We start from the raw sequence: 13,101 nt of genomic DNA, 5'->3' as shown, positions 1-13,101 counted from the left end.
CTGAGCAGCAGCCTTATCTGTCCGCCGCAGGGGCTCATGGGAGGTCCCAGGACCTGTTAGGAACCACGTGGCCCTCCTGTGATCTCTCAGCTCGTCCTGGTTTGGCCTCAGCTGCATCAGAGCCACACTTCTCCCCAGGTTGACCAGAGGAAACACCACTGCACAAAATGCTTCTCCTCCCAGCTGCTGCTCTCTGCTGCCTGTGTTCAGGTGAGTGTTTCCAGCCAACTGGGAGCCAGAAAAGTCCACCTTTCACCGACACTGTCGCGCTGACCTTGGTCTCTCTGTCTGTGTCTCTGCAGCGCTGGCAGCCATGGCAGCAGAGCTGATTCAGGATGATTTAACATTGACCAGGAGAGTTGGTGAAAAAGTCTCCTTCAGCTGTGGAGGAACTCACCAGTGCGACCGTGACTATGATTATGTGTTCTGGTACCAGAAGAAAGACACAGAAACATTCAGAGTGATTCTTGATATAAACAGGAGTAATGGTCAAATTGATTCAGGTTACAATCATCCTCAGAAAGACGATTTCTCAGCTGTGAATAAACAGAACGGCTGTGAGTTGCAGATCCAGAAAGTTCAACCCCGTCATTCAGCCTCCTACTACTGCTCCTGTGTGAAATATGATCCCCACAGTGAGAAATGATCCCTGCAGCCTGAACAAAAACCAACAGATGAGCAGATGTCAAACAGTGTTTGTGACAGGAAGAGAGCAGTAAACCACAGCCCAGGTTCACATATTTCAGCTCCATCTCAGCCAGAGGCACAAACACACTGAACTGACAGATTCATTTCATATTAGATTCATTCAGATTTCCATCAGATATTCCAGCAGGATTTCTGTAGTTTGACACAGTGAAGACAAACAGCAGCACAGAAACACCAAGAAATGATGGGTGGACTGGTCATTGGGAGGACCAGGAGGTTTCCCAGTGGCTGTTACACAAACTGAAGCAATGAAGCAACAAACAAACAAACATGCTCACAGAGGGAACATGTTCATACAGGTGTAGTGTTAGCCAGGTTCACCAGCATGTTAGCATGCTAATGTAACTCACTCCCTCTGCACCCAGCACCCCCAGGAATCTCTCTACCTCCCCGAGACTCTGCATTGTGTTTCTGATGTGTGGTTGGGTGTCGTGAGGAGAGGAGGAAGCATCGGACGCAGGGTTCTGGATTGTAGTCGAGACCTGGTAGAACTCTATTGACTGACAATGACAGCTCTTGTCTGTGCTGCTGGACACCACAGAGGCTCCTGAACTCCAGGTGTGGAGAACCTTCAGGGAACCAGTGAGTCAAAGTTTGTCTGTGGGGACGAGTTCACAGTGATGAAGATGGCGAATCTCAAGAGTCATCACAGCTACAAACATGCTGAACTGGACAACCAAAGTTAACGCTCTTCAGTGGAGTTTGATGCTCAACAAGCAGCTTTCACAGACTTCATTCTGACAGAGACAGTGTTCTGCAGCAGGTCTGTGGAGCTGAGAGCAGCAGACAAAGCCAAACTGTCCAAAGTGTCAGTTTGTCTAAATAATTCATAGAGATGAAGGAAAAGCTGAGTGAAAACTCAGTGATAGAAAGTGTGTGTGTGATCTGACCTTCATGGTGGACTTACCAAGAACATCTCAGAGCTGAACCTCGAGCTCCAGCAGCTTCTCAGCTCTCTGCTGAAGCTAAAGAGGAAATACTGAGCATGTTCCTGCTCTGAGGAACAGAAGCTGCTGTGACCTCTGAATCTGCTGCTGAGGTGAAACTCCTTCAGGTGTTTGGTGAGAAGTTTCAGGACGTGAAGAGTCGACAAAAGGAACTGAACATGTTTGCTGTTTAAGGTGGAACCAGCTGACGTTTCTGACAAGAGACAACATGAAACCACTGAGCTGCAAAGCAATGACCTGCTGCTGAGAGCAGCTCTGTTCAACACTGACTCATCATCATCATCATCATCATCATCATCATCATCATCAGGACCAATGCCAAGGGGGTCAGGAGGCCTGAGACCACCCTGATGCAGTGAGCCTCCTCCTCCTTCTCAGGTGCTGCCCAATCACCACCAGGACGACACATGAAATGAATCTCATGTGTACAGAACAACAACAAGAACAAGAACAAGAACAACAAGAACAACAACAACAACGTGTAAAATTCAGAGGACTGTGTTCCAGACAGACTGTGAACATACATGAAGAATATGAATCAGGGAGGACGTCGAGTAACTTCCAGGTGTCAAACAGACAGAAAGTCAGAATGTCTTTAGTTCTGCAGGTATTTGGTCATGAACCAAAGTATTGGACACATTCAAATGTTGACCTGAAGATGGCGCTAGATGAAGAGTCAGAGGACCACCAGAGTTATTAGAGTTGATCCTGAGGGGAACATGAACGTCTGAACCACATTCAATGGTCGTCCATCCAACAGCTGAGACATTTCAGTCTGAAGATTAAATATCAAACTCTCATGAAGTTCATCCTCTGGGGACCAAGAATGTCTCAACATCATTTCACGTCAATCCGTCCGTCCATCCTGTGGTCCAGGTCCAGTGGACAGACAGACATTAGCGTCCATAGAGCAACACTGCTGCTGCGTGAAAGACAATGAAAGCAGAGACAGTCGTGTTGATGTGAACATTAGAGAAACACATGATGGAGCTGAAATATGACACTGGTTCATCGTTTGGACTCGTTCACCTCAGCTGACACATTCAGCAGCAGACGGGTTTTTGTCTCACTCTGTTTCACTGTGGAGGCAAACAGATACTACTTCATCTTTGGCTCTGGGACCAAACTGTTTGTAACAGGTAAGAATGAACTTTCATTTTCCTTCAGTTGTTCTGTTGAACAAGTTGAAAATGTGTTTTAATGAGTTTCTGCTGCTTCAGACTTTCCATGTTGGTTTGTTCATAATTAGCAGAGAATTCTTGCAGCCGTGCAGCTTTTGTCACATCAAAAAGGTTCAAAACTCATGAAAAGATGTTTAAATCTCACTGCACAACTCAAGTTATTCTTTATTTGTGCAGGACATCAAAGTGATTGATCCAGAAAAAGTTTGATCTGAGCAATGTTACAAATATGAAGTATTTGATCATGTCAGTAATTCAGCATCATCTCTTGTTTTAATGAAACCAGATAAAATGTGAAAAAGTCAAGTGAACAAATGTCAGTAAACGTATTTTGAAAAGCTGATGACTTTAAATCTGTTCTATTAATAAGTCATTTTTAAAGGGTGACATCGACCTCATGGAAACTGTATTTTATATGATGGTACATATGTCTTTAAGTGGAAGATATATTTATACATGAAGACAAACAGACACTGAATATGATGTTATCATTCATTTATGCAACACAATTACTTTATGCCTGCTAATTTATATATTTCTATACATGACAGATGATAATTTAATGGATAATGTCAAACATACAGATATATTTCACATTAACACGCAACATAAGAACATTTAATATAAATATAAACAGTAAATAAGGCTGAATATAATTTGAAATATGGAGAAGTAAATATATTTAAAGTATGTGGTGATAAATGCGATGTATTACACAATGTACACAATATAATTTGAACAATACATTGTAATATTATATTATATTATATTATATTATATTATATTATATTATATTATATATGAATTTCCACTTGAGGATCAATAGATATTGACATTTTTAAATGAGAGTTTATTTTATTGAAGACAAATCATCTTAATTCTGTTTAAAAGTTGAAAGTATTGATGTAATTTTTGTTTGTTTTTAATGATTCGATTTCACTTTGTGCTGATAAATATATAATATTCTGAATATGTTGTAATCATCGACATGACAGTTGAGTTTCATGTGAAGATAAATACGGTCTTTGTTCTAAAATGTATTTTCATCCTGATGGAGACAAAATATTTTCCATTCTATCAAACCAAATGTCCTAAATATATAGTTTCATATGGTCATATATTATTAGTAATAGATGTGACGTTATGCTGAATGGACGTGTTATATTGAAATGAAGAATTTCCAAATCCATCATCGTCTTTGTTCCTCATATAACATCTGCTGACATCAGCTGCTCATTGTGTTTGATCTGAAGCTGAATACAGTACATGTAGTGAACTTTGTGCTGTATTGATGAGCAGTTTAGTGATCAGAGTCCACGTAGTTTCCAGGATCAGACTGAATGCAGTGCAGTGCTGTAAGCTGCTGCTGACTGTGTCAATGTGTGTCTGTGCTGCTTGTTGCTGCCGTCAAACTTCAGATGAGCGCGTAGCGAAGCCCGTGGTGAGCGTGTACCCGGCAGCGTCCGGAGGCCGCCTGGAGGGCCAGAGCTCCCTGCTGTGTGTGGCCTCAGCCATGTTTCCTCCTGTGGTCCGGTTCTCCTGGAAAAGACGAAAGGACAACGGTCCTCTGGAGGAGCTGCTCCCTGCTGAGACGGAGCAGCTGGAGCTCAGAGGGTCGGGACGCACCGCCGCCATCTTGCTGACCCGTCAGAGAACAGAGATCAGCAAATATAAATACCGCTGCTACGTCCAGCACGAGGGGGGCACAGTGGAGGTTCCACTGGAACAAGGTAATGAAGGCTTGCTGACTGTGTTCAAATGTAAGGGCTGTATATCAGTCTGTTCACTTTCTGCTCATCACTTCCTCATCCTGAATTAGAATGCACAATATTCTTGTCTTTGACGATGGTCACCAAGTCAATTCAATTCAATTCAATTTTATTTATAGAACGTTAAATCACAACTGAAGTTGTCTCCGGACACTTTCCATATAGAGCTGGTACAGGCCGAGCTCTTTGATCTACAGAGACCAAAGAATTCCCTCATGAGCAAACACTTGCTGACAGTGGCGAGGAAAAACTTCCTTTTAATAGACAGAAACCTCAGGCAGAACCAGGCTCTGGGTGGGCGGCCATCTGCCTCAACTGGTTGGGTGAGAGAGAGAGAGCGAGAGAGAGAGAGAGACAGAAAGAAATGCAATCACAGTAACAGTGACAGTGGATGTAAAAACAGTAGTCGCAGTTGCAGTGGATGTCAGGCAGGGCCATGACAGGAGACGCAGCTGTAATCCACAATCCAGATTCAGCCACTATCCATGGGAACCTGCAAGACGACCAAGCACAGAGACTCCGGGAAAGAAGCTAAGTTAGTAACACGCCGTGTTACCATCTTTGACGGTCCCCTGACAGTCTAATGCTATAGCAGCATAACTAGGGGCTGGTCCAGAGCAAGCCTGAGCCAGCCCTAACTATAAGATTTATCAGAAAAGAAAGTTTTAAGTCTACTCTTAAATGTAGAGATGGTGTGTGCCTCCCGGACAAAGACTGGAAGATGGTTCCACAGGAGAGGCGCTTGATAGCCAAATGCTTTGGCTCCTGTTCTGCTTTTGGAGATTTTAGGAACCATAATTAAGCCTGTATTCTGGGAATGTAGTGTTCTAGTGGGGTAATAAGGTACTATGAGCTCTTTAAGCTAAAATGGTGCCTGACGATTTATGGCTTTGTAAACAAGGAGGAGGATTATAAATTCTTTTCTAAATTTTACAGGGAACCAGTGCAGAGTGGTTAATATCGGAGAGATATGATCTCTCTTCCTCATTTTTGTCAGAACAGATGTTCAGATGTCACGCAGGAGGTGTGAATCATGACATCAGATGTGTTGTGTGTGATGCTGCGGTGTTGTGTTGCGAACAAGAAAAGAAACGATAGAGAAAACGTTCGTGGATGCTCTATAACATGAGAAGCAAACCCAAGAGGCGGTGTAAAACTTCGGCCTATTTGGTCATTCATATACATCGACTGGGTTGCATTTTGATAACAATCAGGACAGTCCTCCCCCCTCGCCATGGTTGCCTGTCTGCCCTCTGGAGAGAGCACCTGATTGGTCAGCACTCAGGAACATGTGGTAGGAGATGTCCCACTTGTGGTGAGACAAAATCGTTTCAAAATTAGGCAAGATTCATGCAGTCTGATCCCAGTATTTCAGTGTCCAATGGCACATCCAATCCCGCTGAGAGTGTACAGATTTGGGGCATCTGTCCTACATTTAGGGCTCTGAAGGTGCTATAGACTGACCTGGGAAGATTGACTTTGTGTGTGTGTGTGTGTGTGTGTGTGTGTGTGTCAGTGTCAGTGTCCTTCCAGTCTCAGTGCAGGGTGAAGCTGCTCCTGCTGCTGTACTCAGTGCTGATCGTCAAGAGTCTGGTGTACTGCTGTGGACTCTCTCTGCTGATGATGCTCAGAAACAAGGGACCGTCCACCAACTGCACACATGCTGACTGACTGTTTTCTGCTCGCCATCAAATCTCATCCCTTCATCTCATCTATCATCCTAAAATATAAATACACATATATATCTGCAGTTACTGAGTGTACATTCTGTGGTCAAGTGTTATTTTGATCCTCTGCTTTATTTCCTCTTGTCATTGTGGCTTTTCTAATAATAGAAAATGAAGCTGAATCATTGGCTGCCTGCTGGACATTTTATTGTTTGTACTATTTTGTCTCTTCTTGTCTTTCTTTTGAATACATGATGCCGAGTGTGGCGGGTTTGTCAAATTCTTTCACTCAAACATTCTCAATAAAGTGAACAATCACAGCGTGTTTCATTAACTTCTTTGTTTTCATGGACCTCAGTTTGGCTTCAGATCAAATCAGCAGAAACAGAATCAGCTTCATGGACCATGTATGTTGGCAGCTACAAGTCATTTGACATACTTTCACACAGCAGCAAGAAGAAATGTGCAGGAAGACATGAACATCAGCAAACAGCTAAACAAGAACAACAAAGCTCTTTAAAGATGAGCTCACATGAACACATGAACGCTGACTCCCTTTTCTGACTGTGTCAGTGTGGATGTAAACCTCTACGCTGATGACACTGTTGTTTGCACACATGAACAAATGAGCTGCTTTGAAGCACAGCTGCTATAAAACAACGACACGGCAGCTTGATCAGTCGGGCTGAAGAGTGAAGAGATGAATTAGAAACTGTCTTTGAGTTGATGTTGTATAAAATGTGTGAACGGTCTGGTCCTGTCCCACATGTTCTAATGTGTTGTATTGTGTTACGTGTTGGGGTCAGGCTGCAGGAACTGTCACTAAACTGTCACCTTTACACAATCAATAAAGCTGTTCGAATGAAAGCTCTTCACTGTCAGAGTCAGTGTGAGGTAATAAAGTGGGATCAGAGCAGACTGCAGGAGTTTGAACATATCTGCTTTTATTTCAACGTCTCAGCTCTGAGTTGAGGATTCGAGATGTTTCTCTCACAGATGAATCAGACAGATCAAAGCTGAGACAGTGAGTACTGAGCGCTGAACTCAAACTCAAGTTCCTGGAATGATTCTTTAACCAGAGTCCATGGTTGTAACTGTCATTGTATTATTCATGTGAAGAAGCACAGCTAACGGTGAGGAGGCTGCAGAGCAGAAAGCCACACAGCTGTGTGCTGCAGGAAAGGAAGTGCTGATTGGCTGCCAGCAGCTTTTTATGAGTCCTAATAACCACTGAGAACAGATTCATATCAGCTGCTGTACACACTCACCAACTCCTTTCCTGCATACATTAAACTTAGACGCTTTAACTCCTGTTTGCATTTTCACTGCAGAAAGAAGTGAGACATGTAGGATTTCACATGTTGGGATGTCATTATTTGTAGTCAGTTATTATCGAAGCATCTTGACAACATCCTCAATGTTGAGTCAGTCTTCCTGTTTGTTACAGTGCAGCAAACACAAACAGGAAACTAAAATCAACGTCATTCGTCAAACTAAATTCATTCACTCATCCTCAGTGCTCTTCACCTGTAATTAATCATTACACACACAAGCCTGAAACACAAACGTGTTAGGTTTTCATCATGTTTAGGGACATTACATAGACTTAGAATCATTTCCTGGAGACTTACCCTCACCATAACATCACCATGACCAGTACTCGCGTAACCCTAAAGATTTTCATGATGGGCATTTTATCCTCACAAGGACGGCGAGTCCCCACAGTGTGAATGTGTAAACAGACTTTTGTCCCCACAAAGCAAGCAATACAGAAACACACACACACACACACACACACACACACACACACACACACAGGCCTACAGCTATGGATATTTTGTATTCATTCACATTCATAGTTAGTAAGGGTTGGCTCAGGCTTGCCTAGGATCAGCCCTTAGTTACGCTGCTATAGGATTAGACTGTGGGGGGGACTTCCAGAGATACACTGAGCTCCTTTGTTTCTTCTCTCCCTCTCCATCTGTATGCTTCATGTCGTACCAAGGCTTTTCACTAACTTAGCTTCTTCCCTAGAGTCTTTGTGCTTTGTCGTCTCGCAGGTTCCCATGGCTCGTGTCTGAACCTGGATTATGGATTTAACCTAGAACTCCTACCATGAACCTGCCTGACCTCCACTGCAACTGCTCGTACTTTGAGCCATATTTCCATCATTGGTGTTTCCGTCCTAATACGTACATATATCACATACATACAGTACATATCACAAAGGATCCTTCCCAGGTGTTTGACAGCAGAGGACAGAAGGTGTGTTCAAATGCAGAAGAAAGGCTGGATGAGCACTGTTGTATTTTTAGATGTGTAGCTGTCCTCTACAAGTATGTGCTGTGGACTGAATGTGCAGAGTTTTGTTTTGCATCACTGGAAGTACTTCAGTGTCAGTTTGTGCAGTTAGAATTACTCTCTGCAGAATAAAATCAAGGAAAGCTGATTGAAGCAGGCTTCAATTTTTCTGTGTAACAGCAGCAGTAATCGAAGTAGCAGTCGCAGTATTAGTACGAGGTGGTGAGGCAGTGTGTGGTTACAGACACTAGAAGGCAGCAGTGTGACAGTTATAATCCTCACAGCAGCAACAATATGGACCTTTTTCTGGCAGACATTTTGAGCTGTGATAGCAGGAAATGAATGTGGAGTAATTAACAACATTAATAACTGCTGCTTTTCACCTCTGTGTTCCAGTTCTGGAGCCATCAATAACGTGAAGACTGACACCTGAAGTGCACTTTGACATGTCTGCTGCAAAACATCAGGACAGGAGAAGCAGTACTATCAGTACCTGTAGTAGTGGTAGTAGTAGTAGATCATGTAGCACAGTTCATACTCTGCTTACAGACACTCAGCATAAAAAAAAAGGAACAAAAGATATAAAAACATAAAAAGCAGAGGTGGAGGAAGTATTCACATCCTTTTTTGAAGTAAATGTACTAATACCACACTGTAAAAGTACTCCGGTACAAAAGAAAGCCCTCATTGAAAGTCTAACTTCAGTAAAAGTATGTAAGTACAATCAGGACAGTGTACTTCAAGTACTGAAAGTACTCAGTGCAGTAAAACGTCCCCTGTGACTCTTCGACTGTTCTGTCTGATCTCATTAGATTATTGTGACTCAGTGAAACTGGTTCCATTCCAACACTTTCAATCAGTTTCTGGAATATCTGCAGCTGAAATGATCAATTGAAAGAAATCGTAACATCACAGCACCAACCTGGACCTTCCTCCCTCAAGCTCAGAGTTCATTAACATCCCCTCTGAAAGAGAACGCCTCTCCAGTCGATGGTAGTATCTCCTCCTGCAGAGAAAACCACTGACATACATACAACATACAACCAACATGAGGGGAAAAGGAGAAAACCAAGAGGAGGTGGAGGAGAATCAACAACAACACCAGGAATGATTCTGTTGAGTTTATCTGGATTCATATAATGTGCACATTGATACCAATAACACTGATAAGAACATCACTAATTCTAATAAATATCGACATTATTTCTTCTTTTCCTGTATTATTATATTGTTCATGTTTATTGAATATATATTATTTATTTCTGTCATATTTACTTTATGTCTCGTTCTCCTTTGTTCTCTTATATTTTACATTTTGTCACTGTTGTTATTACTGATAATACCCACAGTATCATGTATCATTGAAGATATAATAATAATAATAATAATAATAATAATAATAATAATAATAATAATATGAATAATAATATGAATAATAATAATAATAATATAACAATAATAATAATAATAATAATAATGGTATCAGTATTGAAAGTAGAAGAAATTGGAAGTAGCATTTGTGTACTTTTTTAATTGTTATTAATTAATTAACTAATTAATTAATTAATTTTCTCTCTCTTTAAGTTAATCATCTTTTTCTTTTTTTTGGACTTATCTCTGTTGCTTTACTCTCCTTTAGTTTCCTTTCTTTCACCCGTCGGCCTCATAGACCGACCGTTCACACACACACACACACAGAGCTAACATTACCCTGAATGTTTTCTCTCTTCTCACTCTTCTTGTCTTCATTATGTTGTTTTGTCTTTTTGTCTCAATAATTATTAAAAAGGTGATTTTCCTGTTGGAGTTGGTTGAGGTGGAGCTCATTTTCAACTCTTTTGTAAAGGACTGAAACTAATGATTCTGTTCATTCTGGATCAATCTGCTGATTAGTGTCATTTATCTGCTCAGTATCGACTCGTTTTCATGTTTCAGGTGTGAGTTTGTGATCTGCTGACATCTGATAGAGCTCACTTAAAGACAGTGGTGGACAGTTTGAGGTTGAAACGTGCGTGTTTTGGACCCAAATGCAGTACTACGGAGAGCAGGATCAGTTGGTAATAACTTTTATTTATACCACAGGAAACTCGGTATGGATCAGAGAAAGTCACTCGGAGCAAAGTTCGTTCTCCGGACTGAGAGTTCACACAATGTCCCTGGGGCTCAAGCGAGGGAAAGAGAAGTTGCTTACTGGAACCGCTGATGACGAGGAGGAAGCTCCGCTGCCTGAAGAAACAGCTGATCGAGTCGGCGTGCAGCGGAGTAACTCTCTTCAGCCGCTGATGACGAGGAGGAAGCTCCGTAGCCTGAAGACACAGCTGATCGAGCCGGCGTGCCGGCGAGGAGAGAGCAGAGGAGTGGTCGGAGGCAGGCGGGGGGGTCGAAGCCAGGTGAGCAGTCCACGGAAGCAGGAGAACCGAAGGGGAGCAGGCAAGAGGAAAGTCGAAGCCAGGCGGATGAACCGTTTCCAGCAGAGCAGTCAGACACCAGAGACGCTGAGGCAGAGCACGAGGTCAGGGACGGAAGGCAGGTAAGTTTACCGGGAGGCAGACGAGGAGAGCAGGTCGGGAACAGGCAAGGTCGGCAACGGGTGATCAAACTGGAAAGCGCTGGAAAGTCTCGCATAATGCAGAAGAACGATCTGGCAACGGGTGAGAGTGCTGGAGAGGCTTAAATGCAGGGCTGATAGTGATGAGCTGCAGCTGTGTCGGCAGGTGAACAGAGTAGAGCTGATGAGATGGGCGTGGCTGGCAGGTAGAGTGGAGCAGAGGGAGTGAGAGACCGAGATTGTGACAGAGGTACTTGTACTTTGAGTATTTCCATGTTGTGCTGTTTTATACTTCTACTCTCCGACAGCTCAGAGGGAAACGTTGTACTTTTCACTGTGTAGAAAATTGACTTCAGGAGGGTTTTTACTGGCAGAAGCACGACTGTGGCGGAAAACCACACAGCAGCTTCAGCTGAGCCGTCGATCAGCAGCAGCAGCCTTATCTGTCCGCCGCAGGGGCTCATGGGAGGTCCCAGGACCTGTTAGGAACCACGTGGCCCTCCTGCGATCTGTCAGCTCGTCCTGGTTTGGCCTCAGCTGCATCAGAGCCACACTTCTCCCCAGGTTGACCAGAGGAAACACCACTGCACAAAATGCTTCTCCTCCCAGCTGCTGCTCTGTGCTGCCTGTGTTCAGGTGAGTGTTTCCAGCCAATCGGGAGCCAGAAAAGTCCACCTTTCACCGACACTGTTGCGCTGACCTTGGTCTCTCTGTCTGTGTCTCTGCAGCGCTGGCAGCCATGGCAGCAGAGCTGATTCAGGATGATTTAACATTGACCAGGAGAGTTGGTGAAAAAGTCTCCTTCAGCTGTGGAGGAACTCACCAGTGTGACGGTGACCATGTGTTCTGGTACCAGAAGAAAGACACAGAAACATTCAGAGTGATTCTTGCTATTAGGAGGAGTAATGGTGAAATTTATTCAGGTTTCAATCATCCTCAGAAAGATGATTTCTCAGCTGTGAATAAACAGAACAGCTGTGAGTTGCAGATCCAGAGAGTTGAACTCCATCATTCAGCCTCCTACTACTGCTCCTGCTGGAAGGATGATCTCCACAGTGAGAAATGATCCCTGCAGCCTGAACAAAAACCAACAGATGAGCAGATGTCAAACAGTGTTTGTGACAGGAAGAGAGCAGTAAACCACAGCCCAGGTTCACATGTTTCAGCTCCATCTCAGCCAGAGGCACAAACACACTGAACTGACAGATTCATTTCATATTAGATTCATTCAGATTTCCATCAGATATTCCAGCAGGATTTCTGTAGTTTGACACAGTGAAGACAAACAGCAGCACAGAAACACCATGAAGGAACCAGACAAGAGGAAACAAGGGAGACATAACACAGACAAAGGCTGAAACAACAAACATCTGTCATTTTTCATTCAGGCATTTTGGACAAAAAAAAACAAGAAACTGCAAAGAAGATCTTTGAGATGAAGATGAAAATCCTCGTCTTCGTCCTGCTGCTGGAATAAAGTCCATTCCTCCTCACAACACTAATGTGCTCTGAATGAAAACACTTCCAGCAGCACTTGTTGTTGAACACCTTTCAGCAGATTTCACCACATCGTTTCATTTCATGACATCTGAAAAGACAAATCTTGGACACGTCAGCTCAGGACTTTGTCCTTCTAGCAGCAGGTTGTGAGGACGCTGATTTTGTTGGACAGATTTCCATCAGTTTCCTGTGGATGTTTCTGGTTCCCAGAGGAGGAACCCTTTACACATTTATGGTGACCACCTGACCTTCCCTCTAGTGCCACCATGAAGACAAATGTAGCAACACTTCAGCAGTTTGAAAGTGAATTTCTTGATTTTAAATAAACTGAGTGAAAACTTGAAAGAATTCAGCCCTTTGTGACGTTTAAATATGCACAAATCAATATTTTAATGTGCTACAAACATGCTAACCTGGACGAGCTGCAGGACAAACTTAACGCTCTTCAGTGGAGTTTGATGTTCAACAAGCAGCTTTCAC

General features: G+C 43.1%; 1 protein-coding gene across 1 annotated transcript; it reads left to right on the top strand.

Annotated features, from left to right (window-relative positions):
* Nucleotides 1–167: 167 nt before the first annotated feature.
* On the top strand, nucleotides 168–6,574 carry LOC143329545 (immunoglobulin lambda-1 light chain-like). Its single transcript, XM_076745513.1, has 5 exons — nucleotides 168–210; nucleotides 303–616; nucleotides 2,743–2,794; nucleotides 4,255–4,566; nucleotides 6,122–6,574. Exons 1-5 carry the CDS (start codon nucleotides 168–170, stop codon nucleotides 6,274–6,276), a joined length of 876 nt encoding a protein of 291 aa, XP_076601628.1. The 3' UTR covers nucleotides 6,277–6,574.
* Nucleotides 6,575–13,101: the final 6,527 nt, after the last annotated feature.

This window comes from Chaetodon auriga, chromosome 12, assembly GCF_051107435.1.
Source record: "Chaetodon auriga isolate fChaAug3 chromosome 12, fChaAug3.hap1, whole genome shotgun sequence".
Classification (NCBI taxonomy): Eukaryota; Metazoa; Chordata; class Actinopteri; order Chaetodontiformes; family Chaetodontidae; genus Chaetodon; species Chaetodon auriga.
The sequence above is the reverse complement of the archived record's forward strand: the minus strand, read 5'-3'. Positions and strand labels throughout refer to the sequence as shown.